The 13,072-nt window shown below is 39.9% G+C and overlaps 1 protein-coding gene across 1 annotated transcript; it reads left to right on the forward strand.

The window, feature by feature from the left end:
* Positions 1 to 1,050: 1,050 nt before the first annotated feature.
* On the forward strand, positions 1,051 to 5,450 carry LOC117474053 (G-protein coupled receptor 26-like). The gene is made up of 3 exons (XM_034120060.1): positions 1,051 to 1,792; positions 2,373 to 2,486; positions 5,222 to 5,450. Exons 1-3 carry the CDS (start codon positions 1,125 to 1,127, stop codon positions 5,448 to 5,450), a joined length of 1,011 nt encoding a protein of 336 aa, XP_033975951.1. The 5' UTR covers positions 1,051 to 1,124.
* The last annotated feature ends 7,622 nt before the right edge of the window (positions 5,451 to 13,072 follow it).

Genomic DNA, 13,072 nt, shown 5'->3' on the forward strand with positions numbered 1-13,072 from the left:
CCCTTGACATCAGGACAGCAGAAAGCTTACACATATACACAATTACTAACAAAGCACTTATATACCAATAAAGGACTGGCTTATCTAAAGCTGAGTAGCACTTGAAATGTTTTGGCTCTATGAAACCTGATGGAGGCTACTTATATGATTCTGTTTTCTTCAAGTTTGTATCTTCTTGGTCGAATGCACTTATTGTAAGTTGCTTTGGATAAAAGCGTCAGCTAAATGCAATGTAATGTAATGTAATGAAGAGATGCTGCTGGAATGCAATGATGGTTTAAATCAGTGAAACCACCTTAACATGAACAGATATGTCTATATAAAACCAATTTGATTTCAAATGAGGGTTTGAATTAATGAGCAGGAGTGGAAAAAATAATCTCTTGACAATTTGTTTTGCCTCAACCTGTTTTTGGGGGGGGGATGATTTCAATATTTAAATGAGCTTCTAGGATGCTGTGAGACAGTTTTCTTTACCTGGATATGCAAATGACAGACAATGGACGCATAATTTAATGTCAATGTCATGATCAATTATTTTAAAAATAAAATAGTGTCCCCATTAAAAAATATATAATGGGGACAAAACACATCAGGTCTGTGTTTTACTATGTTATCACTATTTTCAGTTTGGATAAGGTCAACTCTCTCGCTGCAATTTCCATTTTCCCAGAAAATATCCCCACTTCACTCTTGTTAATGTTACTGTTCCTCACAGGAGACGGGAGAGATCAAGTAGCCCACACACTGTGCAGTGTGTGCGGAGGGGTGATGCCTCGAGAGCGCATCACAGGACGACAAAACCCCACTGCAAGACGCAGAGCCAGAATAGAGCAGCTTTGGCACGAGAGCTATTTTCCTGTAGGTTATAGAGGGGAACAAAAAGATTAGATATCGTCTTCGTTTCCCCTAACATACTTCTTATGATGCCGGAATCCTCCTGGTCGTCTTTGATGGCCAGTGTACAGAGACAATGTAGTTGAGAGAGAAAGGGGAACTGCACCGGTGGATAGATCTGGGGATGCATGGACATGGTTATGGGTGATTAATTGCATTTTCAGCTGGAGAACAACACTGGATATGCGCAGAAAAAGTGAGGATAAGTGAGTTTCGGGGCCCACAGGATGGACACTGCGGAGGTGATTCTGTCTGTGTTGGTGGTTGTGATTATCATAGTGTCGTTGCTGTCCAACGTCCTGGTGCTGGTCTGCTTTCTGTACAACCCGGAGATCCGTAAGCAGGTCCCCGGTCTGTTCAACCTCAATCTCACCTTCTGCAACTTGTTGCTGACCGTGTCCAACATGCCGCTCACTTTGGTGGGACTCGTCAGTAAGACTCAGCCGGGAGGGGACGGCTTCTGCCAGATCGTGGGCTTCCTGGAGACATTCCTGTCCACCAACTCGATGCTGAGCATGGCAGCTCTGAGCATCGACAGGTGGATCGCGGTGGTGTTCCCCCTGAGGTACCACTCCAAAATGCGCCACAAAGACGCAGCTTTGGTCCTCGGGTACACGTGGGTGCACTCCATGTCCTTCTCCACGGTGGCCACCTGCCTCTCCTGGGTGGGATACCACCGGCTTTACGCGTCCTGCACGTTGTCCAACCCGAGGGCGAGCAGCCGGACACCGTTTGTTATCTTCACCGTCTTTTTCCACTCCTTTTCCTTCCTCCTGTCTTTTATAGTGCTGTGTGTCACTTACCTCAAAGTGCTCAAAGTGGCAAGGTTTCACTGTAAGAGGATCGACGTTATTACAATGCAAACTTTAGTGCTGCTGGTGGATATACACCCCAGGTGAGCTCCTTTAACGTATTATTCCTGTTTGTGTTGTTCCTGTACATGCACCTTACACAGATCTGTCTTTTATTGATTCAGTTAGAAGAGAGCTTAGTAAAGAAAGAAAAAAGCAAATCAACCATCTGATCAAAAGGGGGGAGGTGGGCTGATGTCCCTGGGATTAGTGAGTGTATTAAGATACATGCTTATTTCTTTAATTAATTTAAAAGCCTAAATGTTTAGGTAATACTACCATCCTTGCACTGAAGTGTGTCCTCAGTATTCAGAGGCAATGCAACATCTGTATCCACTTAAAGGCAATCCAGGGTGATTGCTTTACTCTGCCTCTATAAAATAACGTGTACATATAGTGTGTGTGTGTGTGTGTGTGTGTGTGTGTGTGTGTGTGTGTGTGTTTGGTTATATACTGTCCAACAGACAGCTCAGCCTCCTATATATTTAACCCCTGCCCAACAGAAATAAAACACAAGCGCACAAACTCCTAGCTGTCTTTTATGGCATCTCTGGAGAAAGTATGTGGTCTTCCCTCACTGTGTCTACCTGACATTAATCCACTGAACTCTCTGTGTGTTTATAGTGTTCGCCAGCGTTGCCTGGAGGAGCAGAAGAGAAGACGACAGAGAGCAACAAAGAAGATCAGCACCTTCATCGGCACCTTCATGATCTGCTTCGCTCCCTATGTGATCACAAGGTGAGAAAGAAACTGTGTAGGCGGGAGAGGGAAACCATGCCGGCACACTGCGGCGTACGCAGCCTCTTTTGTTCTGCTGGTATATCCCCCAAACCTCCCTCCTCTGCTGTCAAATCCTCCCCCCCCCTCCTCCTCCTCCTCACTACCTCCTCTCTGCTTACTCTCCACAACGGCCAGAGTTGGAAGATGAGATTGGCTGACCTTGTGATAAGTAATATGCCTCTGCTCTGCTGTTGCTGCTGCATTAGCACTTTTCTCCTCAAGTTGCTCGGGTGCATCACTTAGTTAGGAGTAATCCACTTCCATCAATCACTCGACAAAGAGAGGCTGTCACATGAAGCTTCAGTGTGAAGCTTCATATACAGTAAAATATATATATATAATATAACTTGGATTTATACAAAATCCGGAGTTTACATGTTCTGGTTACTCTCAAGTGTCAGTTCTCCTGAGTTAACAGACACACAAACTACTTTCTTTAAAATATCAGGGTAAAGTTAAAGGGGACCTATCATGCAAAATGCACTTGTGTACGTCTTTTATACATGAATATGTGTCCCCGGTGTTCCAGGGAACTCACCAAGTGTCAGAAAACACAACCCTCTCTATTTTCCTCCATACCCAAATCTCTAAAAAAGGGGCTGCAACGGATCTGATAAAAACTGATCCAGATTTGAACACTGTCCTGACGTCAGGACCATCGGGACCGATGGGCCGGTACTGAAGTTGGCCGCTCGGATAATGCACTAGCACCGAAGTGGGCCGGTCGAGAGTCCCGGGCTGATTTGTAGTCCCAGTCCGCCCCTGGCCAACTCCACCAATCAGGAGGAGACAGCAACGGCCATTGCCGTTCGAAAGCGCTGGAGACGCTGTAGTACATATGCCAGGCCAGTAGATGGTGCTGTTCTCACTGAATCAGCCCTTGCAAAAACAGAGCTAAAAAATGTCAAATTGAGCAAAATGAGGCATGGCTAAAATGCATGATCTGTTTGGTATTTTGAAAAAAAAAAAGTATAAATATGCCTTATATAGGTATGGTCCTGTACTATATTATTCAAATATAGCATGATAGGTCCACTTTAAGTATTTTTAAGTCCTGGCTACTTTTTGTGTTTCATTGGCAGTGGCCTTCTGAAGTCACACATTGATTAACAGCTTATGTCACAAGCATTGTTTCATTTCCTGTAACTATAATGCCAATAAGTTGACAATTTGCAAGGGGAGATGCAAATTCATTTTTATTCAGTTTTCACCTAATACTCATCATTATAGCATATCATTTTAGCAGAAAACTTAACTTTGTACAAACAGGTAACCAATACGGACCCAATACATGAAGCTTCAGACATCCAAAAAATGACAACTTCTGAAGTAAAATGCAAGTTGAAGATCCAACATGCAGATGAATTATTTCACAGCTGTGAGAAGCTCATCCATTTCTGTTGGGAATAGCATTTCTGAGAGTACAGCGCTCAAAATAGACTGTATCATTCATCCTCATACTGTCTGGTTTTAGTATAGTTTATCTACTCACTTTATGATACTAAAACACTATTTAGAGCTGAGTAGAGTAGCGTGGAGTATATCATATGGATTATTAGTTTTTTTATTTAGATGGACTAACTTAAACAAAGAGAAAATATTCCATTAGTTAGTACTACTATATCTTATTTATTTAATTCACTCATAGGGCATTGGGGTGATGGAGCTAGAGATGATGTCTGGTTGGATATGAAATGATCCAGAATATATATTACTCTCTATATCCTCTCTATAGCCCATTAACGTCTTAAATACATTTTTAAATTGGTCCGTTGCAAGTGTTTGCAAGTTGTTCTTCTACTCAGACACATGGTTTTGGTATCAGTAGGCTGTCAGTAATGAACGACCATAGCAGCACTGTGCTACTTTCATTCTGCATATGACAGTTTACTAATTACTATCTGAACATATTATGCTAAAAGCCCCTCCACTGCATACTCATTTGTTGTCTGGGTCATTATGTGTATAGTAAAATCACCGCTGTGCGCCGTCACAGCTGACTTACTGTAACCTGCTGTTCGCTCTGCTGCTGCGGAGTGTGTGGGCAAATGCCAGTGATGGCTACTGGCCCATGCTAGGCCAGTGTTACACTGCTGACAGAGCTTGATTGTATAGTAATCATACAGAGTGTAAGCGGAAAAGGATCAGTGATATTTTAACCACCTTTTATGACACCATGTACAGGAAGGTGTATTAATACTTGACAAAAATGAGTGTGAAAGCACCAATTTTCTGTCTTTATGGGTATGACTGAGATCACGTTAGGATGCAGACTTCAGAAAACGTCATTATGTGCCACTTCAAATCTAATATACGGTATTTTAATATAGTATTTTTTTACCCCTGCTGAAAGAACTCACTGTCCTCTGTCCTTTATGGTTTTCTGCTTAGCCCTCAGTCTGAAAGTGTATTAAATAACAATCAGAGTTAATTGGCTTGTTTCCAGACACTCATTACTGCTTAGACAGGTCTGTTTTATTCTTCCGGTGGCCCTGACAGATATGCTGCTGGCTGCATGTGAGTGGTGAGATGATAAGCTTCACGCTGTAAATCCAAACGCATGAGCCAAGTAGAAACACCCTGCTTATGTGCAACAATGTATTTCTATGTCTTCATGATGAGCTCAGGGCATGCATGCATTTTCAACCTTTGCTCCCCTTCTCTCACCACCCTCTCTTTGTGCTTGCCTGCAGGATCGTGGAGTTATTTCCAGCGGTGCCTATCAACCCTCACTGGGGAATTGTCTCCAAGTGCTTAGCTTACAGCAAGGCAGCCTGCGACCCCTTTGTGTACTCACTGCTCCGACACCAATACAGGAAGACGTGCACTGACATCATCAACAGGCTGCTGAAGCGGAGCTCTTTGAACGCATCGGGGCGCGGACACGAGAACCAAGTCAACAGCATAGCAACTGCAGAGTGACCCGGCAACTGTCAGGGAAATATGAGGCTGATTTATCGCCGATTAAGAACAGAAGAAATAGTGCTTGTCCCTGTCCATGTCTGCTTGAATTTGGTCTGACAAGCCAAAAGAAAGCGACTACAGACCGAGGGCAAATCCCCGGCACCCTGGAATACCACTGTGCTTGCATACTGAAACTCCAGAACAGCAGATCAGTGCAGTGAACTTGTGAGGACAATGAGAAACGGGAGATTTCACATCCACCCAAGATGAACAGCCAGTTCATAGCCTCAGCCTATTCTGACACGGTAGCTTTGTCTGATATAAGACATAAGGATTTAGTTTTACATTGTCGTCTAACATACATTCTACGGAAGCCCTGAGAGGCAAGTGAGAAAAAATACTAATGATCCATTTTCTAATGTCTATATCTAAAGGGTTTTCTCTCCTGTGTTTATGTCTTAAGAAGAGGTGATTTTTTGTTCTCGCCTAGATCATTTTTCATCATATGTAAAAAATGACACCTTTTCCCACCTGTTTCACGGATGAAAAGAAAACCCTAGAAAGACTTTCCTGGAGCAGAATCTTTTTCTTTCTCGCTTGCCAGTCAAGGCTTCGGTAATGTTTACATTATATTTTTTAAATGAAAAAAAAGAAAGAATAGAAAATGGCTGTTTGCCGATTTTGTCATGTGCAAAGTGTTTGCAAGTGAGTGACAGGTTGATGCGTTCACACTGTATGTAGCACTATAAACTAGCCTAACCAAAACTAACAGTCCCCAAATTGTATTACAGATGAAAAGGTACAGCAGACTGCACAGCTCGGCTCAGGTTTACATTGCCTTGAAGCATAATGGCCAATGAAAGATAAAGCTATGTGACTACTGTATGTGAGACTTTGTGTTTGTCTGTGTTTCATGTGTGGTATTTGCGCACCATTAAGAAAGACTTATTGACCCAGCTAAGCAGAGTTTTAAAGATAAGCCTTCAAACCGGCTGCCTTTGCTGTCATGACTGACATGTCCCTCAGGTTGATGAACTTAGCCAAGCGTGATTGACAGTACTCGGGCGGATTTGTACTCACAGAAAAGAGTGACCGGGTGCGACATGCTTTTTGATTTCTCACACATTTGGGCTGGATTGAAAGGAAGGAGAAATGCATCTGATGTCCTTATTTTCATCACTTGGGAGAGTGACTATAACTAATGACAACATGATGTTTAATAACAATGACAGTCTTTCATGAAAAGCAAAAAATAGTATCTGTTTTCTGCTTGGCAGTCAACATGTATGTTATTTATTGAGATGGAACAACTTTAAGGATTGCAGTGTCCCTCTTTTTACTCTCACATTAATTGGGCGCATAAGATGTTTATTTATTTAGTCCCATTGCTTGTGAAGTATTGTAGTTTCAGGTCTTTCTTGAAGACCTAAGTCCAAGAGCCTTCTTGACTGACAAAGTGTTATCTGACTCAATAAATGTTGTACCTATTATATTTTTGTTCTGTAACAGAAGAAAGGCAGCTCTGTATCAGAGGGCTTTTCCCTGGGCTTAACTTTTTGTAGAGTAGACATCTGTAGATGGAAGTCCTCGACGCCTTAGTTTAATAAAAAAAAGGGATAAAGAAGACGTTTTTGATGGATTTGGTGTTCAGTCGGTACAACAGTAAGTTACTGTATGTAAGTACAGTGCCAAAACGATCAATGACGCCCAGTGAGCCAAATATAAGTAGCTGCAGTACATTTTTATGAAAACATAAAAGAAGATAGATTACAAAAATATATTTATGAAATTACTTATTGATACATGTTTGCTTTTATTTTGTGTTCATGGTTGTTACGGAAGCCCTAAAAGGTAAGTGAGGAAAAAGAAGGCAGATCTAAATATCCTCCTGTGTTTATGACTTCAGCACAAGAGTAGAAAAATGAAGGAACTAATATACTGTAGAGATATATATATGGAGACAAAACTATTAGGATCGGACTAAAACGCATTAAAAGTTATTTTTGGACTTGGTTCTAAGGGCTTCCGTAAACTTTTGATAATACAGAGGAGAAATAGTTGTCTTGGATATATGATGCATTGCAAAGTTATGTTTGACACTCCAAGACAATCAATGCCTTAATCTCTGTTATATATGATATGTTCTTTCCATTCACAACGGCATATGGGTATTTTGAACAATATGGATAGAGTAAATCATTGCCTTATTCACTTCAGCTCATGAAAAATCTGTATTTCTTTACCCTCTGCTTTCCATGGTTTCTGATAATGTTTTGCACTGATGTAGAGTAGTTATTTTCCTCATACATGATGGTTATTGGTGAAAAATCAAGGTATTATATATGTTGATAGATTTAGATAAATGACAACTTGAAGAGTATTTTTGTGTCTTTTTGATATACGTACATGTAATTTATGACAACACTCTATTTGTTGAGTGTTTAAGAATGTGCTGCTTCACCTGCAAATTAAGTTAAAACCGTTATTGATAGGTGACAATGCATTGACTGTAATATACCTCATTTTGTTAGGGTGGCCTCAAGTGTTTTGTTATTTACTTACTAATTTATTAAACCACTGGCACGATGCTGCTGCAGATGGCTAGAACAACTGTTGATGATGATGTTTTACTGATAGGATGAAGATATTTGGTTTTTGATGGAGATTGTAATTGTAATTTTGGCTAACATGAGGAGGATGACTGTTTCAGATGTTGACCATGATTATTAAAGTGAACTCTACCAAAGTGGTTTTGTGCTGTTGTGCAACTTCTCTATTTCTCTATATACTCTATTCTATTGAAAGCTGTTCTTTTGTATACAAATAGGACACACAGAACCACTGCTCCAACCTTTCATCTATTATCCTTTTTCTTCACCGGCATATTTGAACAAAACCTGAAACTTGTGGCAATATTTTTCTGTTTTCGGGATGCACAATTTTAAGATTTAGATGACATAATATAGACTTATAACTAAGCCTGATGAGTCTCTAAATGTGCCATTGGCTTAAAAGCATTGGAAATATAATGATGGTTTCACTTATTTAACAATTTGCCTTTATTCCTTTCCTCAAACAAACCAGTGTTTTTCAAAAAGAAAAATAACTGGTTATATTTGCTGTAATGAAATAATATGTCACCAAAATACAACAGTGTGGCTTTTTAAAGTAGAACCTTTATCAAGCTGTGGCTTCACACACACAACACTTGATATTTGGTGTTAAGAGAAAAAGTTTTGCCCACATCACAAAAATGACCCAGGGATAGATCAGTGCCACAATCACGTCTTTGAGACACAACAGGAGGGTTTGACATGACGTGATTTTGACCTTTTGTATCTGCAGCCATTCAGACTGTTTCCACCTGCAATCAGTCTGAGCCAGAGGGAAGCGAGTTTTCTGTTCACACCAGAGCGCGAGTGGTAATGAAACAACATCAGCGGCAGGCAGAGATAGCCTCGTCTGTGATTCTGAACACTGATTCACACCTCAGGATCCAGTGATTATCTTCTGGTGGGTGGCGCTGACCGTAAAACACGACTTGATCATCGGCATCAACCCACTCAGTCAGCTCACTGCCGCCCCCCCCCCCCCCCCCCCCCCCCCCCCCCCCCATCCGAGTGAGAAATAAAGCAGAACTCAGAGTGAAAAGTGGACACCTCGATTTGAACAACACAGGAATGTTTGTGGTTTTTATCTACAAAACACTTTCAACTGGGTTCAGGAAATGTTAAAAGATGTTCACTGCAAATCTCTGAAAGTCTCTGTTCTTGTCTAAAATCTGTATAAAGCAGTGGCGGTTCTAGACTAATTTTATTTGGGTTACTTTTTTAGTTACTTTGGCCCAGGATACTGAACATTAAAATAAGTTTGGGGTAATAAATACATTAATTATGCAGCCAAACTCTGTTTTTATCTTATTTCTTAGTATTTGTTTTAGTCAAAATATTTGTTTCAGTAACTTAAATTACATTATTGATAAAATCCCAGTTAGCTTTGGCCCAGGTCACAGCACAGTAACTTAGTATTTTACATGAATTGCATTATCATAGATTTATTCTTTATAAAGATATCTATATCGATACTTGGAAAACCAGAAATATAACATATAACAAATACAGACTATGAATACTGCTTTTCATCCAAATACCAAAAAGCCCATCCCACCTCACCTTGGCTTTTTCCACCACATCTGAATGACATGTAGGTACATTTGTGAAAATTGTAGGATCCCGCATAACTATGTGATTTGCATATCAATAAACAAAGAACATGTGGTGCCCATTATCCCATGGTATTCTCCCATGTGTCACCATATGCTTTCAGTTTGACTACACTGTGCAGTAATGAGTTATGTGTAGCTTCTGCTCCAGAGTGTCATTACTGTAGCCTTCCATTGAGGATCTGTCACTTTTGATTTGTAATAGCTGTGACATCGAAATAAACAACATATGCTAATAAAACATAAGAGGAGGTTGGTGCAGGATATGTATTTTGGATGTTGGTTGAACTGTTCCTTCAATAAAGGTTGCATTACACATGACAATAAAAGCCTTGAATCTTGAATCTTTCCGAGAGGGCATCCTAGTGTAGCACTGGCTCAGGAATGTGGCCTACTGTAATAACTAGATAGGCAATATTTAAATTAAATGATCAATGAATCACTCATGTTATTAGTGTCAACTGTTTTTGACATTGTGGTTGTCTTGTTTGTTTGTTTAAATGACATGCCATTAAAAAGGAAGGTTCAATGGGAGTTTGATAGCGTCAAAATAAAACAAATTGCTCTATCCGGTTGAGCGGAATTATAAAAACTCAAAACACGTGTGCTTTGAGCAGAGAGCTAAGTAGCTTTGCAAAATTAAAACAGCTGTGTGAGTGTGTAAGGCCTTTAATGTACCTGGATAAGCATGAAGCCGATGTATGTAAGTGATATCCATGTCTGTTTTCTTGCTTGCCACATATTGGCGAGATCTGCTGTGAGTGATACTACAATTTGAAGTTAGGATTTGTAATTTATTCTTAGATGAAGATAAGTACCAAACCTGTCAGTATATCACAATTCAATAGAAACCCAGAGCTCTTGTTTGATCAGCCTGCTGCTGGGTGGAGTTGGTTTGCTTGTTAAACGCTAAACCTGTAACAGCTGTGCTGGGGCTGCTACAGTTTAAAAAGGACCGGTTTATACACTCATACTAGCACAAGCTGTGGCTCATCATTACAGAGGCTCTGTTGTAGAGTTGTATCATTAATGAATCTGTTTTATCAAACAAACAGATATTGAACGCTGTTATTTTTGTATATATTGATTGCTGTGCTTTTATTTAGGTCTTAATGTGTGCATATGTATAAATGTGTCTTTGATTGTGTATAGGTATATACATATTTGCATACATATTTTTATATATATATGTTTTTGTATTCGGGATTGTGGGAAACGATATTTCGATCTCTCTGTCTGTACACACAAACTGAAAGATTGACAATAAAGTTGACTTTGACTTTGAGATTCACATAGCAGGCAGATATTGAAGAAAAATAAGCATACTATTCCAATTGTGCAAAACTTAACAAAGTATTACGTGTCCAGACTTTGGAAAATGAATCAATAATTAACTAAATGTTCAATCACCATCCCTCTTTTTTTGCTGGTCTGGTTGTCGTCTTTGATCCATGAAGCCAGCAGAGAGTCTAATCTGTGTGAGAGGCTCCCGAGTAGGGTGGGGGGGGGGGGAGAGAGGTTAAGAGCCGGTTTACCAACGCTGCATGGCCACTCGCTCCTGTGATATCCAGGCCGGCACTCTTAACACTTCAAAGGCTGGACTGACTTCTGAAGAAGCATTGGCCTTTCAACTTCTGGCGAGGTCAGCTGGTGCCTGGGTCTTCCCACACATCTGCACGTTATCACAGCTGCAGGCCACAGCGGCTACACTGCACACCTTGCACATTGTACAACCCCCCCCCCCCCGCCACCATACACACCCACCTTCACTCTCCTGGGATTGTCTGCTGTCCATATGGGAACTCAATTGGTCTTACAAGAAGATTATAAATGACCATCACTCTTTTTGTAATGGTCATTCCTGTTTTTTTGGTAAATTAATAGTTATTAGGTCATAAAAAATGAGTCCTTAAAGTATAATCTGGTGTATTTGGGTTTTCTAACTTTCTGTTTCGGACACTTTTTGAATTGGAAAACCTCTCACATATGATAATTTAGCCATTGTTGAACAGATCTCTTCTCTTTACCAGTTATATTAAAAAGTGTCCAAAGTCTATGGGAACAATGCAAAGATCATGGTTAGGTTTGAAAATAAAATAAATTAATTGACGTGATGAAGGTAGGTAAATATAATGATGTGATGTATCAACATAGGTTAGGTAAGCTCTATTTGTCACAGGAAATAAACAGCAGTCTCCTAGTTGTTTGTATCTATTGTGCTTCCCCTTTTAGCTCTACAGCTTTCTAGAGATGGTTGACCTGGCTCTGTTTTTGATTTGAATCTGCGGTTCTCCTCGCCCACCTGGAATTCAAGTCAACATTTATGCAGCATGTAAAGAGTGGAGACTTCAGGCCAAACAGAGATGCTGATGCCCATTGCTTTCCTGGGAACTCCCACTCCTTTTACTTTATCACAGCGATTTAACTTGACCATTTATGTGATTATCTTCCATTGTATATACTGTACAGGTGAGGAAATAAGTATTTGATCCCTTGCCGATTTTGTAAGTTTACCCACTAACTAAGAAATTAACAGTCTATAATTGTAATGGTAGTTTTATTTTACTAATGGGAGACAGAATATCAAAAAGAAAATCCAGAAATTGACATTATATAACAGATACAAATTGATGGGATTAAGATACATATAGTGATTAATATTAGCTATTGGGCAGCTAATGAGTCAGTGAAGTTTAGCCTGACGAAATATGAACTCTTAATTGTTTAATATGCATTAAACCCTTATTTATGTGACACCTCATCATCACATATACATTTCTACAATAAAAGTAACTGATTTTGGTATAGAGCTGTCAAAAGTAACATTTACACTCTGGGATATGTCCTACACTCTCCTGGGATGTGACGTGGTGACAGGTGTGTGTTCAATAACCTTTCTAGGAGAACATAATAGGTTGATGTCTTCCTATAATTGCATACTGTCCAGAGAAAAGGAAGGCTGGTGTTGTTGTCGGAATAGGCCAGTGATCCGTAAACGCCCCGACAGAGCTCTGGTAATTAGAGCCTTTCCACCTCAAAAACTCCCAAGATACAGTCTCACTACTGCAGAAATCGAATGAGGGGATGCTTGAACTTCACAGTGATTATACCTTGGGATGAAATTACGTTTATTTTCCATTAGGGATGTTCAATCAAGCAGAAGTGGCTGTTAAATCAGATTTCATTTTGATAATTACTCTCTACTGCAAATGCTATAACTTTTTAATAACATGGTTATTTTTGCACAAAGGCTCCAGACCTATTACCGTTCATGTACAAGTGTTGGCTTGAATATATTATATTTCATTTTTTAAATTGTATACTCTTTGTTCAATTTAAATGTTATACAATATTTTTGGAAATTATAATGTTCATATGTTTAACATTGTTACCTTTTAAAATGTACTTCTGTACTAAA

Source organism: Trematomus bernacchii, unplaced genomic scaffold (assembly GCF_902827165.1).
Source record: "Trematomus bernacchii unplaced genomic scaffold, fTreBer1.1, whole genome shotgun sequence".
Classification (NCBI taxonomy): domain Eukaryota; kingdom Metazoa; phylum Chordata; class Actinopteri; order Perciformes; family Nototheniidae; genus Trematomus; species Trematomus bernacchii.